The sequence below is a fragment of the Dermacentor albipictus genome, chromosome 1 (assembly GCF_038994185.2).
Source record: "Dermacentor albipictus isolate Rhodes 1998 colony chromosome 1, USDA_Dalb.pri_finalv2, whole genome shotgun sequence".
Classification (NCBI taxonomy): Eukaryota; Metazoa; Arthropoda; class Arachnida; order Ixodida; family Ixodidae; genus Dermacentor; species Dermacentor albipictus.
Window position 1 is genome coordinate 43,861,441 of NC_091821.1, and position 14,528 is coordinate 43,875,968.

General features: G+C 45.8%; 1 protein-coding gene across 4 annotated transcripts in view; it reads right to left on the minus strand.

The window, feature by feature from the left end:
- Window positions 1-14,528, minus strand: part of LOC135906378 (putative helicase MOV-10) — a 125,794-nt gene that overhangs the window by 46,131 nt on the left and 65,135 nt on the right. For 3 of the 4 annotated variants that reach the window (XM_065437759.2, XM_065437750.1, XM_070540991.1), the window contains 3 exons: window positions 6,730-6,906; window positions 462-609; window positions 223-384 (listed from right to left, as the gene is read on the minus strand). In XM_065437759.2, the coding sequence (XP_065293831.1) occupies window positions 223-384; window positions 462-609; window positions 6,730-6,906 (487 nt within the window). The remainder of the gene's footprint in view (window positions 1-222; window positions 385-461; window positions 610-6,729; window positions 6,907-14,528) is intronic. The other variant, XM_065437768.2, reaches the window with a different exon arrangement.

Genomic DNA, 14,528 nt, shown 5'->3' on the forward strand with positions numbered 1-14,528 from the left:
TCAGTTTTTCTGGTAGAAGCTACTCAGTGAAGGTACTTGCTCTCATATACAATTATTGTTGCCAATCCATGATTCACAGTTGTGGCACTATCTCGTACTTCATTGTCACTACAACATGACAATGCATATTTTTGGTGATATTAAATGGCACAAAATGGAGTCAGAGGCTAAAAAATAGGTTTAAAATGTATGCTTAAATTTGAAACAGGTTGCAATGCTTACCACCAATTTCTTGGACATATTAGTTGGGTGCACAGATGCTGAATACATGCGGAAGACTTCTGTAGATGACATGTGGTCTATGAGCCGCTCAGCAAGGACATCACAAGCACTATTTGAAGGTGCCACAACAAGAACATGACTTGATGGAATCAGGGTGCAGACCTACAACATTAAAGAACAAGTTACCATGACACATCAACAAGAATAGAACCAAATCTGCGAAAATATTTAATATATACCTGCTTTAGTGCTTCTACAAGAGTCACAGTTTTTCCCGTGCCTGGAGGGCCAAACAAGAGGTACGGATAAGGTCGGTGGAGGCCAAGAAGAATGTTCTTCACAGCTGTAAACTGCTCTGGGTTGGATGCTATTTTCTGGTTGAAGAGCCTTGCGAAAAATTTTAAAAAAGAAAAGTCAGAGGAAAAGTCAGCTTGCCACCTCTTTACTTCCCGGATACATAAGAACTAAAAAAAAAAAAGACACTCTTACGCAATGAAATAGGCCAACAAATGAAAAACTCAAAATACAATCGAACCCACTTATAACGATACTGGTTTTAGCAGTATAGAGTGTCCCAGCTAACGTTAGCCAAGCTGTTGAAAGAAAAAAAAAAAGATTTTAAAGACATTGTGCAAGATACCACTTTAAAACCTACAGTATTCAGTCGTCAGACCTGCGACAAGGTCGAAAGTCTTTCATTGCACCATGATTTTTTAATAATTTTTTTTCTTTAAACATCTTGGCTAACGTTAGCTGGGACACATAGTATATTGAACAATGAGCAGCCGAGGCATCGTCAACTTTTGCAAGTGTTGTATGGCAAAATAAAACGCTTATGTATTACAATGCTCCCACACGGCAATATCGGCTATGACAATTAAATCTGGCTACTGGGTGTGCACACTGAAAAGCAAAAAAAATGTTCAAAATCGATGAAAAAAATGTAAGCCACTTCACCGCACCCACCTTTGTGCTGTGCACCCCAGACAAAGACTACCACTACTAATGTTTAATAGCAGGAAGGGTTTCGCATATATATGAACCTGTCATGCATGTGCGCTAAAAGAATCACAGATACCTAAAAAGAAGAACAAGCACAAGTCAAAGATGGTTACCTTCCTCTGTGCGTTGACTTTTTGTTGCGCTAATTTTCCTCATCATCAATGCCATTACAGAACCTACAGAAGCACATTTACTATGTTAATTTTCTCCAAAATGCCTACTTCTACAAACTGCAACACTGCAAATACTGCAGCATGCAGTGGTGTATTATGGTAGTGGATATTATGTAGTATAGAGTTCACTGCAATTACTTGGGCATACAGTTTGCACACCCTTCCCTTATACTGAACAAGCAATGTACATAACCAATCTGCCTATAATTTTACAGCTTTTTCACTAGAAGGGGGGCACTGCCAATCACTTTAACTCAAAGCAGCTTTTGATTTCTCTGTATTCCCAACCTCTCTCACTCCCACTTCCTCCTAAAGCTACATTTCCTTCTACTCCTATGAAGTGAAAGCAATGTAATTTGCCTTAGTTTTCCAACAGCTAACCACTTTCACACTTCCTTCCTCATAAAGGAGTAAGCCAACATCAGGGAATCCTGTTCAGCTCTTGCACAACCCGTTCCCAGCATATGTGCCTCCAAAACACTGTCAAAAGCACTGCCACCAGCCACAATGAAATGAAACACTTTTATGAAAGCACTACTCTCACTGGCAGTAGCTTGAGTGCTCATCATGAGTATTAGGGTATCATGACTGAATACATGTGCCTGCCTGCTCGTTCTAGCTTCGCCTCGGTAATCACTATAAAGGAATTAATGGATAAAAAAAACTGAATCAATTGAAAGGAGAAACATTGGCGGTAGTGAGTTTCGAACCTATGATCCCAGGCTCAGAAGCCAAGTGTCTTACCTACTGGGCTAAACCAGCGCCTCCTAGATAGCAAGCCTGTGCACCCTGCTTTATGGCACCATGCTACTTCGACCGAAATTTCCATTGCCAAGCCCGGTGTGATGAAAGCAGTAATGTCAAAATCACTGCGGCTTACTTGGCAGTGTCCCCATGAGAAAAAATTAAGTTATGGGGTTTTACGTGCGAAAACAAAGATCTAATAATGAAGCACACCGTAGTGGGGGACTCCGGAAATTTAGACCACTTGAGGTTCTTTAATGTGCATCTAAATCGAAGTGCACGGGTGCTTTCGCATTTTGCCCCCATCGAAATGCGGCCACCGTCGTCGGGATTCGATCCCGCGACCTCCATGTTCAGCAGCCCAACACCATAGCCACTGAGCAACCATGGCAGGTCATCCCCATTAGATTCTATGGCAGTCGGGCAAGGTAGCATAACGTCATGGATTGAAGTGCACCGGTCTTGTGCTATCTAGGAGGAGTTGGCCAAGCGTCTCAACACACTCACTTGCCTACAAGGAGTTCGTAACTAGAAAGACCACTTGTGGCATTCAATTGGACATTAATGCTTTCGTATTCACAAGTAATAAGAAGTGCTTAGGTGTCCTCGGATTTTTTGTGCTGTTAAGTGTTAACATAACCAGCAATTGAAACATATCATTTTAAAATGAAATCGACTGTACAACACAGGTCAGTTAAGCAGTGAAATAACAGCTTGTTACACTTTGCAACTTTTCACATTTCATTACAAGCCTCAATACCCTGTGGGACACTGACCTTACAGAAGGCAGCTTCAGACTTGAATGGACCTGTTCCAAGTGCACTGTCTAAGCATAAGCGGCTGGATTCCGTGCCATGCGTCATGGGAAGGGTTGCCATGCCATTACTATGGGGGGTCATCCGCTTCGCCAGCACCACTCTCCATGCTGTGATACCGCGCATGCCTTGTGTGTGTTCTAGTAAGAGCAACGCACTGCCATAGATTGTAAAACTAAGCAGTCAGAATGTTTATACTTCCTGCTGCTATTGTACATGCTCCCAGAAAAGTGTAGTGGGTGCAGTATTATGTATGAATGTGTTGAGAATAGGCTGGCGACCTTGCCAATGATGCAGGTAAATGAGAACAATGAGAAATAAACGAGAACAAAAGGCAGCTTAAAATTGGCAAGATACATGGCCCCATCTTTTCCTCTTGTCCTCCTGTATTGTCCGCTGCCTAGGCCAAAAGAAGCAGGTAATGTGCCGTGTCAACTAAACAAATATCCATGGCAATCATCTCGCATCCGTGGCAGGCACTTAAAAGATTATACTGTCCTTCTTATGTGAGTAAAAAATAAAAAGCCTGTTACACTGCAATCACTCTTTGGTTTCCTTAGCTCAACTGTTGAGGAAAGCCGCTATGAGGTGGTTTTTCACGACTATTTTCCTTTCCTGTCCTGTCCTCTTCTTTTTGACCTTCTGCACCACCTTCTGTATGGAAATTTCAAAGAGTTTGCATCCACTATCGCACCGCTTCTTTGGGAGATACTGACCTTTCAGCTTCGGTCAGTCGATGGGAAGGTCCCGACTGCAGATCTCTCTTGGCAGCATACTGCTATGATAACCAGTGCGAAGCTTTTTACATATATATACTCATCACCGGCTTCGAACTAATCGTGCAACACCCGTTTCCTGCCTATTATGCATCATTCTGCTCAGTCGGGGACTGAAATGTTTAGCTTATTTTAGAGATTATAATGACTGGAGTCTAACCATTGGAACCAGTTGGAAGTGGACATGAAGCATTGTCACAAAAGTGTGCATAACCAAAGCGCACATAAATAAAGCACGCACTGCCTATCACCCAAGCCAGCAAAGGAGCACATTGGCCCCGCAGCAGCTTCAACAGAGGGAGAGAGCGCATATGCCACAGACAACCAACGCGATCAAAGGAGACTAGAAGCTTCAACAAGATACGCGAATGTTACAGTATGAAAAGAGAGGAGAGGGAGAGAGGGCACATGCCAAACACCCTCTCGGACCCCGACACACAGCAAGCAGGGCAAGAGGAGGGTGGCAACCCGAACGTGCACCAACAGATGAGTCACCACCCTCCTCGAAGACGTTTCAGTGGCCACGGCCGAAGACGCGAAAAATGTCTAGATTTCCAGGCTTTGTTCATGCTATGGGAGCACGACTCTGTGAGAAAGTTCGAGAAATGCCCATGAAGGCGATAAAAGCGCCGTGCTGGAATCAGTGGGAAGTACCAGACTATGCCGGTGATGAGATGTGATGCGTGGACCAACTGTCTGCAGAAGGGGATTCCCCAGCAAGCTGGCTGACAAATTCCTCGGGCGTCTGCATTTTCGAAAGAAGTCCCTTCTTCAAGATTTGCCTCGAGTTTTGAGGCAAAACCAGCACGGGTGAATACGAGTGGACACTTGGTACTCCTATTCATTCTGTACTGTACGTGCTGAGCCTTTAGTACTCGTCATTCATTATTTTCCATTGTTTTGTTAAAACCCATCTGAATTGCATTGTGATGTGCCTAGCCGAAGTGTCCATGTGTGTATAAAACCGCCTTATTTGAAGAATATATTTTGTTTCAACAACTCTGTCATATGTAAGAGACATGTGGCACAAAAAGAAAAGGAAGAGGACAATGCGCGCGGATCTGTCCGAACGGCACGAGCCCTCGAGGTGCGTGACCTGAGGTATGATCCAAGAAGAAGCGGCGCCAAGCTGGGATTATCGACGTGGCTCTGGGCCAAGAAGGTTGGAGTGCCAGCTTCGCACTGGCGACGGGAGCCATGGAGGTTCGGACTGGCCCATGATGCTGGCTATCCAGGGTGTGGCCGTCGACCTCGGCAACGTTCGAGCGAGGCTCCCTGGACCTGCTGCAGCCTCCCACGGCGCTGCCGGGCCCTCCAGAAATTGGATCCCCCTTCTTCAGCAGACCAGCACAAACAGTAGTCCCTGGGGCTTCTCGTCGGCACTCGGAGAGGTAGCGGCGGAGCCAGGTGTTAGGCCTAGCCAGGCAGGCCGGAGTGCCAAGTCACCGATATAGTTCAGGGCACCGACATCCGAGACGGAGGAGCTGGCTGTTCGATGCCACGACAACAAAGCTTGCAAGTCGGCAGGAGCACCGACTGGGATCAAGAGCCAACGCACATCGGGCTTGGAGTTACGTGTGACAACGGAACTTTGCAAGAGCGTTCCTTTTTGTTAGCATGCAGCCATAGGCCAGGGTTGCCGGACTTTCACGCAGAACGCGCTAAGGACGAACATAGGGGAGAATAAGGACATATTTAGGCTACGCAAGTGTGGAGTTTTATCATTGTCAGTTGAGTTTTGAGTTCCATTTTGAGTGTGTTTTATTTTGGGTTCGTTCTTAGTAAAGTCTGTTTGCTGTGCTCCCCTGCGTCTCCCAACTCCATCTCTCCCAACATCCGCACGGCCCCAAGATCAGTGTCACAAACTCTGGGCTCTGACTCGGTCTTTGGACCAAAACCAGCATTCACTGGCACACCAGAAGGTCTCTTATTAATTGCCTGTGCTTTCGTGGGGTTATTTTTCGAAAGTTGATAAGACGGCTTTGGAATTTGACCTGGCACTGGTGCCTCGTTCACAGGGTATGTGACAAGCATTGTTAAAAGTGCTTAATTTAAAAATGCCAAAGTGCTGGTTCAGTTCCCTGCACCACCACACAGTTCTTTATGCTGTGTGTGAAGACAAAAACATGCAACCCATTACAGAGCTACCAATCTTCGCAGTGGAACAGCGTTTTCGAACACAACATAGCATATTAAACGCTTCTACTAGCCAAACCGTTGCAAAGCTCTCAGCACAATTGAGTTTATCATACCCCACTCAGCGACTGATGAAGCTATATAGTGCTAAATAACAAAGGAGTCATGTCTAACATACATGTATACATTATAAAGATGCTCAAATGAGGTTTATATCTTTTGCTGGCAAGCTATCACACTTGTCTGTCAATGTTTGAACGTAAAACAATCCATGACAGTACTGCAGCTCCTTTGAGATACTCTCACTTACAATCTCTCGCACCACAAAGAGTGTCAGTGGATGGTACATTTAATAGAAACAAAGGCAGCTTTCCTCTAAAAATTTGATGATTGCACTGTTGGGGGTTCGAGGAAGCAAAATAGAATTCAATGATGGGTTCACTAAGTTGGGTGCACAAGTTCATGCACTGGCTCTCCTAAAACGGGCGCAACTAGAGCACGCTTGTGCCCGTTTCAAAGAGGCAAGTCACAAGAGCACAGCACACACACACAGGAAGCATGACAGCGCACAAGCCTAGTCACACAGTGACTGCAACCAACAGAGCACATGCAGTCAGATTCGTCAAGTCATGCCAGCCTGACCCCCAGTTGTGATTTAAGCGGCAGCTGCTAGAGGCACTCTTCTGACATGGAAAAGGTCCATTGCCCAGGTACCGCCTGTTACAAACTGAGTGAAAGACAGTGCACCCGTAAGGATAGGCAGTCAATGCTACCAGCACAAAAATAAGAATAAAAAGAACGAACAAAAATTATCTATGAGATAAAAGTACTTTCACATGGGACAAAAATGAGACAGCTCACTGAAGTCGGCCAATCTTTAGGCTGGGCTGTGATGCAAAGGTGCACTTTGGAAGAACAAAGCTCCATAAGTCAACTTTTTCAAGCATGCCTATTGCACGGTGCATCAGTCGCAAAGGCAGCCGGTTGTAAGTGAATCGCACATCAAATTTCATTCCTCTCACGTACATCCTTTCAAATCTGAAACAAACACCACATATAAGATAATTATGGCCCAAAACACACAGCACACAAATGCACAGTACACAAATGCACGTAAAAAAGAAGCCCGCAAATGCACGCAAAATTGCCGTGTGACTGGCCGCTCGAGGCACTTTACGTGTATTCGCAAGCTTCTTTCACGCTCGTAAAAACCCTTTTATATAGCATGTATTGAGCAACAGAAAGCTGTATCAGGAGTTTTTCATGTCGCTCTACAATTTTCTCGTTGACACTTTTCATCTAACTATAATATCTCAGTATCTGATTAATTAAGACTAATAATGTAATTAGGTGGAATGAAAAAAATAATTTGAGTATCTCCAAGTGACGGCAAAGAACATTGCCTCAGTTCTGCCCAGCTATGTGGCATTCGTATATTTTTAAACTCTGCCTAAAGTTAGCTGGGGCACCCTGTATATGGTCAATCAACAAATGACGCATTGCTTTGGATAACACAGAACTTCGAAGAAGAATGCAAGAAGAAAACTACAACTGCTCAAACACTTACACATACAAACACACACGCACACATGCACGCATACACACAAGATGCATACATGCATGCACCCACATGCATGTACACACTCTCTCTCTAAAAAATGCATGCAATGTGAATCTGGCATAACAAAGGTTGGCCAGAACACAGGCCTACAGACAGAAATTGGAACATAGCCTACACTACAGAAATACCAATGGTGTACTGTGTGGCCTACCTAGTACTGAGTTTCCAATCTTCACACCCTAATGACTGTATGGTTTTACTGAATGGATGTGTGAAGAAGGACTCAATGAAGCTTCAGTGCAGCACTGTTCAATGCTTACTTTGTTACAATGATATATGCAACGCAATATGTACAGACAGCAACAAAATTTTGTGGGATCTGCAGGCCCATACCAAATTACATAGCTGCATCCTCTCACAAAGTAAGCTGCAGTCATCAAGACATGCAACAATGCAAGTGTGTTATTTCATGCTCGTATGTCCGCTAATTTGCCCTCTTCTGGCTAGCAAGCTGCTGAGATAAAAACACTGCAGAAGATGAAGCTAGGTTCCAAATAGTGACCTGTTACAATGTGCCACATGCATCACATGTATCCCAGTGCAAATGCTTCGTCAGCAAATGGAGAGGCTGGTTTTCTGTCCGTCAGTCAGTAAGAGCTACAAGTAATTAAAAATTACCCTCCTCATAGGCAGAGGCATTCCACTTCAACTCGAATTATGTCCCACCTAATTGGACACAATGTCATCTGGCAACACAAGTATTGTCTACTTCTGGTAGGTCTAAATCAAATGTTCATGTGTCTCTCTTTGATGCACTCTGTCTCGTTGCTGTTGCGATGGTTGGTGGCTTTAAGATTATGTTTACGTGCAATGCTCATGCCTTCGACAGGGAACTGTAGAACTGTAGACTGTTTACAAGGTCTTACATTATATTAATGCTCATTGATACATACTTTTAAAGATAAACAGCTGTCAGTATGAAAGCCACAGTATTGTAGGTCAGCATTACTGTTCAATAAGTAACGGTGCAACACCAGGAATATCAATTCACCATTGGTACCATGGGCATATAAGTAGGGTTCTTCATCTTCAGGTTTCATATTTTTCAATATTCAGGGTTTAAAATTGGGTGTTACTTTCAAAGAGGAAAAGCGGGGATAAATCTGTATTTTTATTGGCTCATAGCCCGAAGATCAGGATTTTTCTGGCAAATTTCATAAACAATTAACACGGGTAATGGTCTCCTTTTGGACACAAACATCTTTTTCAAACAAGCGAAACCACTCACAGAAACATATACAGTAGAACCTCATTCATACGTTCTCGAAAAAAACACGAGAAAAAACTTACTAACCCCCCCAAAAAGTAAGATTCAAAGAAACAACTGTAGTTGATATTTAGCGATGTGGTGTATTGTGCAAATCACTGCAGCATGAGATGCCTAAGTGATGGAGCTCGAGCTGCCTGGCCAAGACACATGTTGTTGGTTTTGCAGTTTTGGCAAGCTTATGTTCGCACTCCTCGAATTCGGCCAATGTCAGCAGCTTCTTTCAACGGGGCATTTTGGCAAAGAGTTTTGATGCGCCTACTCAGTGTAGCAAAGCTGCCAGCAACGCGGCACCATGATCTGTGATGTCACACTCCTGTTCCCATATATGCCAGCGTCCCACCGGCAATAAACGCTCTTCTTCTCCAACAACCGGCTTGCTTACATGGTGGCAGCGGTCCCTAGTCAGCATGTCGACCCCAGCGCCCCTTCTTCCACTGCCGAAGCCCTTGGACACATCAGGCAACACTTGGCCTGGATGGCAAACTTGGAAGAGTAAGTTTACCTTATTGTCTACTGCCACTCAGCTGAGCAAGCAGAGCAAAGATGAGCAGGTAACCACGTTGCTAGTAAAGATTGGTGAGGAGGTTAGAAAGGCGTACAGCACATTCAAGTTAGAAGCAGGAGAAGACAAAAACAATGTCGACATGTGGTTACAGAAATTTGAGGATTTCTACAAGCCCGAAACGAATCTAACCTTTCAGGAATTCCGTTTCGGATCAAGAAACCAAAAGGAAGCAGAGAGCTTCAGTGAATGGTTGACCAAACTGCGTGTATTATCTAAAAACTGTGAATTTGGAGAGCTAAAAGATCGCATGCTGCACAGCCGCATTATTCTGGGCATTCGAGACAAGAATTTGCAGCAAGAGCTGATCGCTGAAAACCCTTCGTATCAGAAGACTGTCGATATCTGTCACGCCCATGAGCAAGGGAAAGAGCAGTTTCGTGAGATAAGCGAAGCAGCCGCAACCGCTCAGGTAATGAGAGTTCATGCAGTAGCAAGTAACAGAAACGTCTGCAGTAAATGCGGCTACAAAACACATCGCAGCCAAATATGCCCCGCGAACGGGAAGACTTGCAAAAAGTGCGGCATGTGGAACCATTTTGCCCAAGTATGCAAGATGCCGCCGCCATCACGAGACGCGGTTCAGAGACGCAGAGATTTGCGTGAGCTGCGTCAAAAACCAGACGAGGACTATTTCTTGGAAACTTCATGAGACACGGTTCAGAGACGCAGAGATTTACGTAAGCTGCGTCTAGAAGCAGACGAGGACTATTTCTTGCAAACTTTAACGGTGCGTACCATAAGAACAGACAACTGGAATGCGACGGTTCATATTGAATGCACACCAATGACGTGCAAATTAGGTACGGGCACAAACTGCTGCATTATCTTGAAACGAGACATTGAGACACTACCAGATAAGCCAACAGAATCCTGTTGGGTCACGCTTACAGCATTTTTTGGACACAAAACTGCATCGCATGAAAAAACACAGCTGTTACTTTCAGCGAACAACAAATCTCACGAAGAAACATTTTTCATTGAAGAGCATAACGTGCCTGTAACACTGAGTGGCTCAGCGGCAGAACGTTTGGAGTTCATCAGCCGCTTGCAAAGCATTGAATACGAACATATTTACCCCCCTAGCACAGCCTTTTACGGAAGTCTTCAAAGGGCTCGGCCAGCTAAGGGACTTCGAGTACAAAATGAAGCTGAAGCCCGGTGCCGCGGGTATCGTCGTGCCAGCTAGAAGAGTCACTGCAGCCCTTCAAGACAAGGTGAAGGCAAAACTACAGCGCATGGAAGACCAAGGAGTAATAACAAAGGTAACCGAACCTACGAAATGGTCCAGTCCCATGATCACAGTAGTGAAAAAGGACAAAGTACGCATTTGCCTGGATCCAACAGAGCTAAACAAGTCACTGTTACGCGAGAACTATCCTATGCCAACAATAGAGGACATAGTTCCACGACTTTTCGAGGCTGTTTTTTTTTTTTATTTTGTAACTTTAGATGCGGCATCTGAATTTTGGCAGATTAAACTGCACGAGTCAAGCTCAAAACTCTGCACTATGAGCACAACGTACGGTCGCTATCAGTTTCTTCGAATGCCGTTTGGCATGGCCTCAGCCCCAGAGATTTTCCAAGCAGCAATGCACCGCCTGTTAGTAGGGTTACCGTGTGTAGTGGGGAAGGACTAAAGAAGAGCATGATTACGACTTGAAACTCTTGTTGACATGCTGTAAAGAACACAACCTTAGACTGAACCTCAAGAAATGCGCATTCTTGCAGGCCCATGTGCATTACCTGGGCCACATATTCAGTGCAGAGGGCCTGCGAGTAGACCCGCAACGAGTGCAAGACATACTACAAATGCCGGCGCCCAAGAACAGTAAGGAGCTGCAAGTGTTTCTTGGTATGATTAATTTCGTACAGTGATTCATTCCAAGCATTCCTGACGTTACTGCCCTGCTGCAAACCTTACTGCGCAAAGACATTGCATGGGTATAGACAAAACAGCAGGAAAAAAGTTTCCAAAAGTTACAGCAGTCCTTGGCGCAAGCACCTAGGCTATCCTACTTAGACCCGAAAAAAAAATGTTACCCTCTCAGTCAATGCGAGCCAATTCAGTGTTGGTGCGGTGCTTCTTCAAGAAGGCCGCCCTGTCACTTTTTCGTCTCGGTCACTCACGGAAACACAACAGCGCTATGCGCAAATTGAAAAAGAAACGCTTGCGATTGTGCATGGTTGCACAAAATTCCACGATTACATTTACGATCAGCCAGAAGTAACGGTCGAAACTGATCATCGCCCTTTGGTGTCAGTTTTCGAGAAGCAGCTGCACCAGTGCCCCCTTCGTTTACAACACATGAGGCTCACCTTGAAGCGCTATCCCATCAATGTTATCTACAAAACAGGCAAGGAGCTTTTTCTTGTGGATACTTTGTAACAGTTTCCTAGCAAAGTGTGCATGGCTGAAGAGACCGAACAGTTTTCAAGTATATGTGCTCGATTTTGTTTCTGCTTCCAAAGCACGCATCGAAGACCTCCTCACAGCAACCGACAGCGATCCAACCCTGCTCATGCTACGAGAATATGCGGAAACAAGCTGGCCAGATGATAAACGTGATATCACGGAAGCCGTGCGCCCCTACTGGGCATTCCGGGAGGACATACACACCCAGGATGGCCTACTGTTCTGCAGCAATAAGGTAATCGTACCACACTCGAAAAGAGCAGAAATATTGAGCCTCCTTCACGCCACACATTCGGGAGCAAACAAAATCAAAGAACGAGCGAGAAGCGTTATGTTCTGGCCCAGCATGTCCGCGGATATTGAACAGTACTGTAGAGCTTGTAAGATCTGCCAAATGCATCAATCACGGAACCCGAAGATGCCACTTGTGCATCACGAAGTGCCTAGTTTACCCTGGGAAACTGTAGGAATGGACTTATTCTCTTACGGTGGCCGATAGTTTGCCATAATCGTAGGCTTCTCCTTTTTTGAGATACGTGAATTCCAAAACGTCACTGCAAAACTGCTGAAATCATGGTGTACAGATATTTTTGCTGTTCATGGACTTCCCTAAAGCTGTGCAGTGATAACGGCCCACCGTTCCACAGTGCACAATTCAAAGTTTCTGAGCACATTAGGTATCGCACACATAACTTCGAGCCCGTATTACCCGCGCTCTAACGGAATGGCTGAGAGGGCTGTCTAAGAGGCTAAGAAACTACTAAAGAAGTGCTCGTATAGGACACCCGACTTCCAAATGGCTTTACTTAAGTGGCGCAATACCCCCAGGGATGTGGTGCTGAAGTCCCCTGCACAGAGACTCATGGGACGACTGACGAGAACCCTGCTCCCAGTACCCACGACGCACCTGATGCCAGAGACGGTGCCCTGTAGAGCCGTTCACCACCGTCTGCTGGAAATCCGTCAACGCCAGAAAATCTACTACAACTGCGGCTCCAGACAGCTGCCCCCCTATCACAGGGCAACAGGTAACAGCATACGACACTCTTCAACGAACCTGGGCACCTGCAGTCTTCCTAAAGCCAGCGAAAGCACCACATTCAGTGATCCTGAAAACGGAAGACAACCGGGAGTTCAGGCGGACCCGAGAGCATCTACGCGACGTGGCCCCACAACCACACGATCCTCTAGAGTCTGAGGTACCAGACATTGAACTGCCTTTCCCTGAGCTACGACGAAGCACACAGCAACGTCACAAGCCCTGTCTGTACCCATTGCCAGAGAGACGTTGAACTAATTGTTTATTTAAAAAATATGGCTGTGGCTTAGCTAAGGTTAAGCCCAGGATGCGAAGCATAGTAGCCTTTATTTTAGTTGTTGAACCACTGTTTAGCCTGGTGAACTGCTGTTGCTTGGCTATATTTGGTTCGGCTAGACGAAGAAACAACTCATGCATTACTCTGCTTCGCCTTCAAGAGTGGAACGCGACAGCGTTCCCGTCGACCCGCCAAGGGTCTGGCGCAGCGACTACGCGCCCCGCATCGGACGCGGTGAGCGTCGAGCAACGCAGCGTTCGGCGCGGCAACGAAATGTGCACCTGAGCAAGCGACGCACGCCTGAGCCTTAGAAACAGCTCGTTTCTAAGGCAACACCGCATTCACTAGAGGCGCTTTTGTACCACTTTGAAGCATCGCACTCGTGGCTCAGTGGTAGCGTCTCCGTCTCACACTCCGGAGACCCTGGTTCGATTCCCACCCAGCCCATCTTGCAAGAGTTGTACCAAAGCCACCTAGAAAATCAGTCTCTGTAGCACGCCGCAACCTTCGCTTCTCATTCCAACAAGCAGCTCTGTCTCCAGGAGGCATCTCACCTCGTGAGTGTCTAGCAGAGGCAAGCGCAGCTGCTTATATACCACCGCGACACCGCGAGCGAGGGTGCGAGTTGGAGCCCCGTTTCTCCTCTGTCGTGACGTCACGATGTCACATGGTATTGAAGGCGACACCGTCGCGCCTGAGGAGCTGGGTGGAGCTCTCGTAATATGCTTCACATAAAAAAGGGAAGATGTAGCAGAGCTACCAGCAATGCGGCATCGTGACCTGTGACGTCACGCTCCTGGTCCCATATATGCCAGCATCCCACCAGCAATAACGTTGTTCTTCTCCGACAACCGGCTTGCTTACACTCAGTTTGAATCGTAACAACACCACGAGACGCCAATGTGCGTCAAGCTGGTGGTGCCCAAGCAACCTGAGACGCATGTTATTGTTTTTCTATTGTGCAGTGTTTTAAAACAGAGATGGGAAACCTAAACGAAATCGAACTGGTTAGCGATGCCAGAATATGATGCCTACAATACCACCAGAGCGAAAAATGACGCTCACTTGGCAACACCTGCAGTAGGGAATGGAGGTGCGTTTGGGTTATTGCCTATTAAAGAGTGTAGTATGCTTCAAACTGCACCATGCTCCACATGCTGTGACTGTCTATAGCTGAAGATGCTCATCGCAATGTGGTTGGTGGCCATAGCTGTGAATGCAGCATGCGATGACTTGGGAAAAGATTTGCTGGTGTCGGAAAATAAAATGAGCGCGTGCCGGTGTTTACACGAGAGACAGGCTGGTGAGTATTTCAGGAAAACTGCTGCAGCGGGCGGCTATGGTTCTGGCATCTCACACCTTTCCTTCTTTGCATGGGATCTAAAGGGCAGAAAAAAAAATGTATTATACGATCGCAGTTTGGTCATGTACTGAACGTTGGTGCTGAAAGATTGTGCTTTCCGGGAACCTATGAA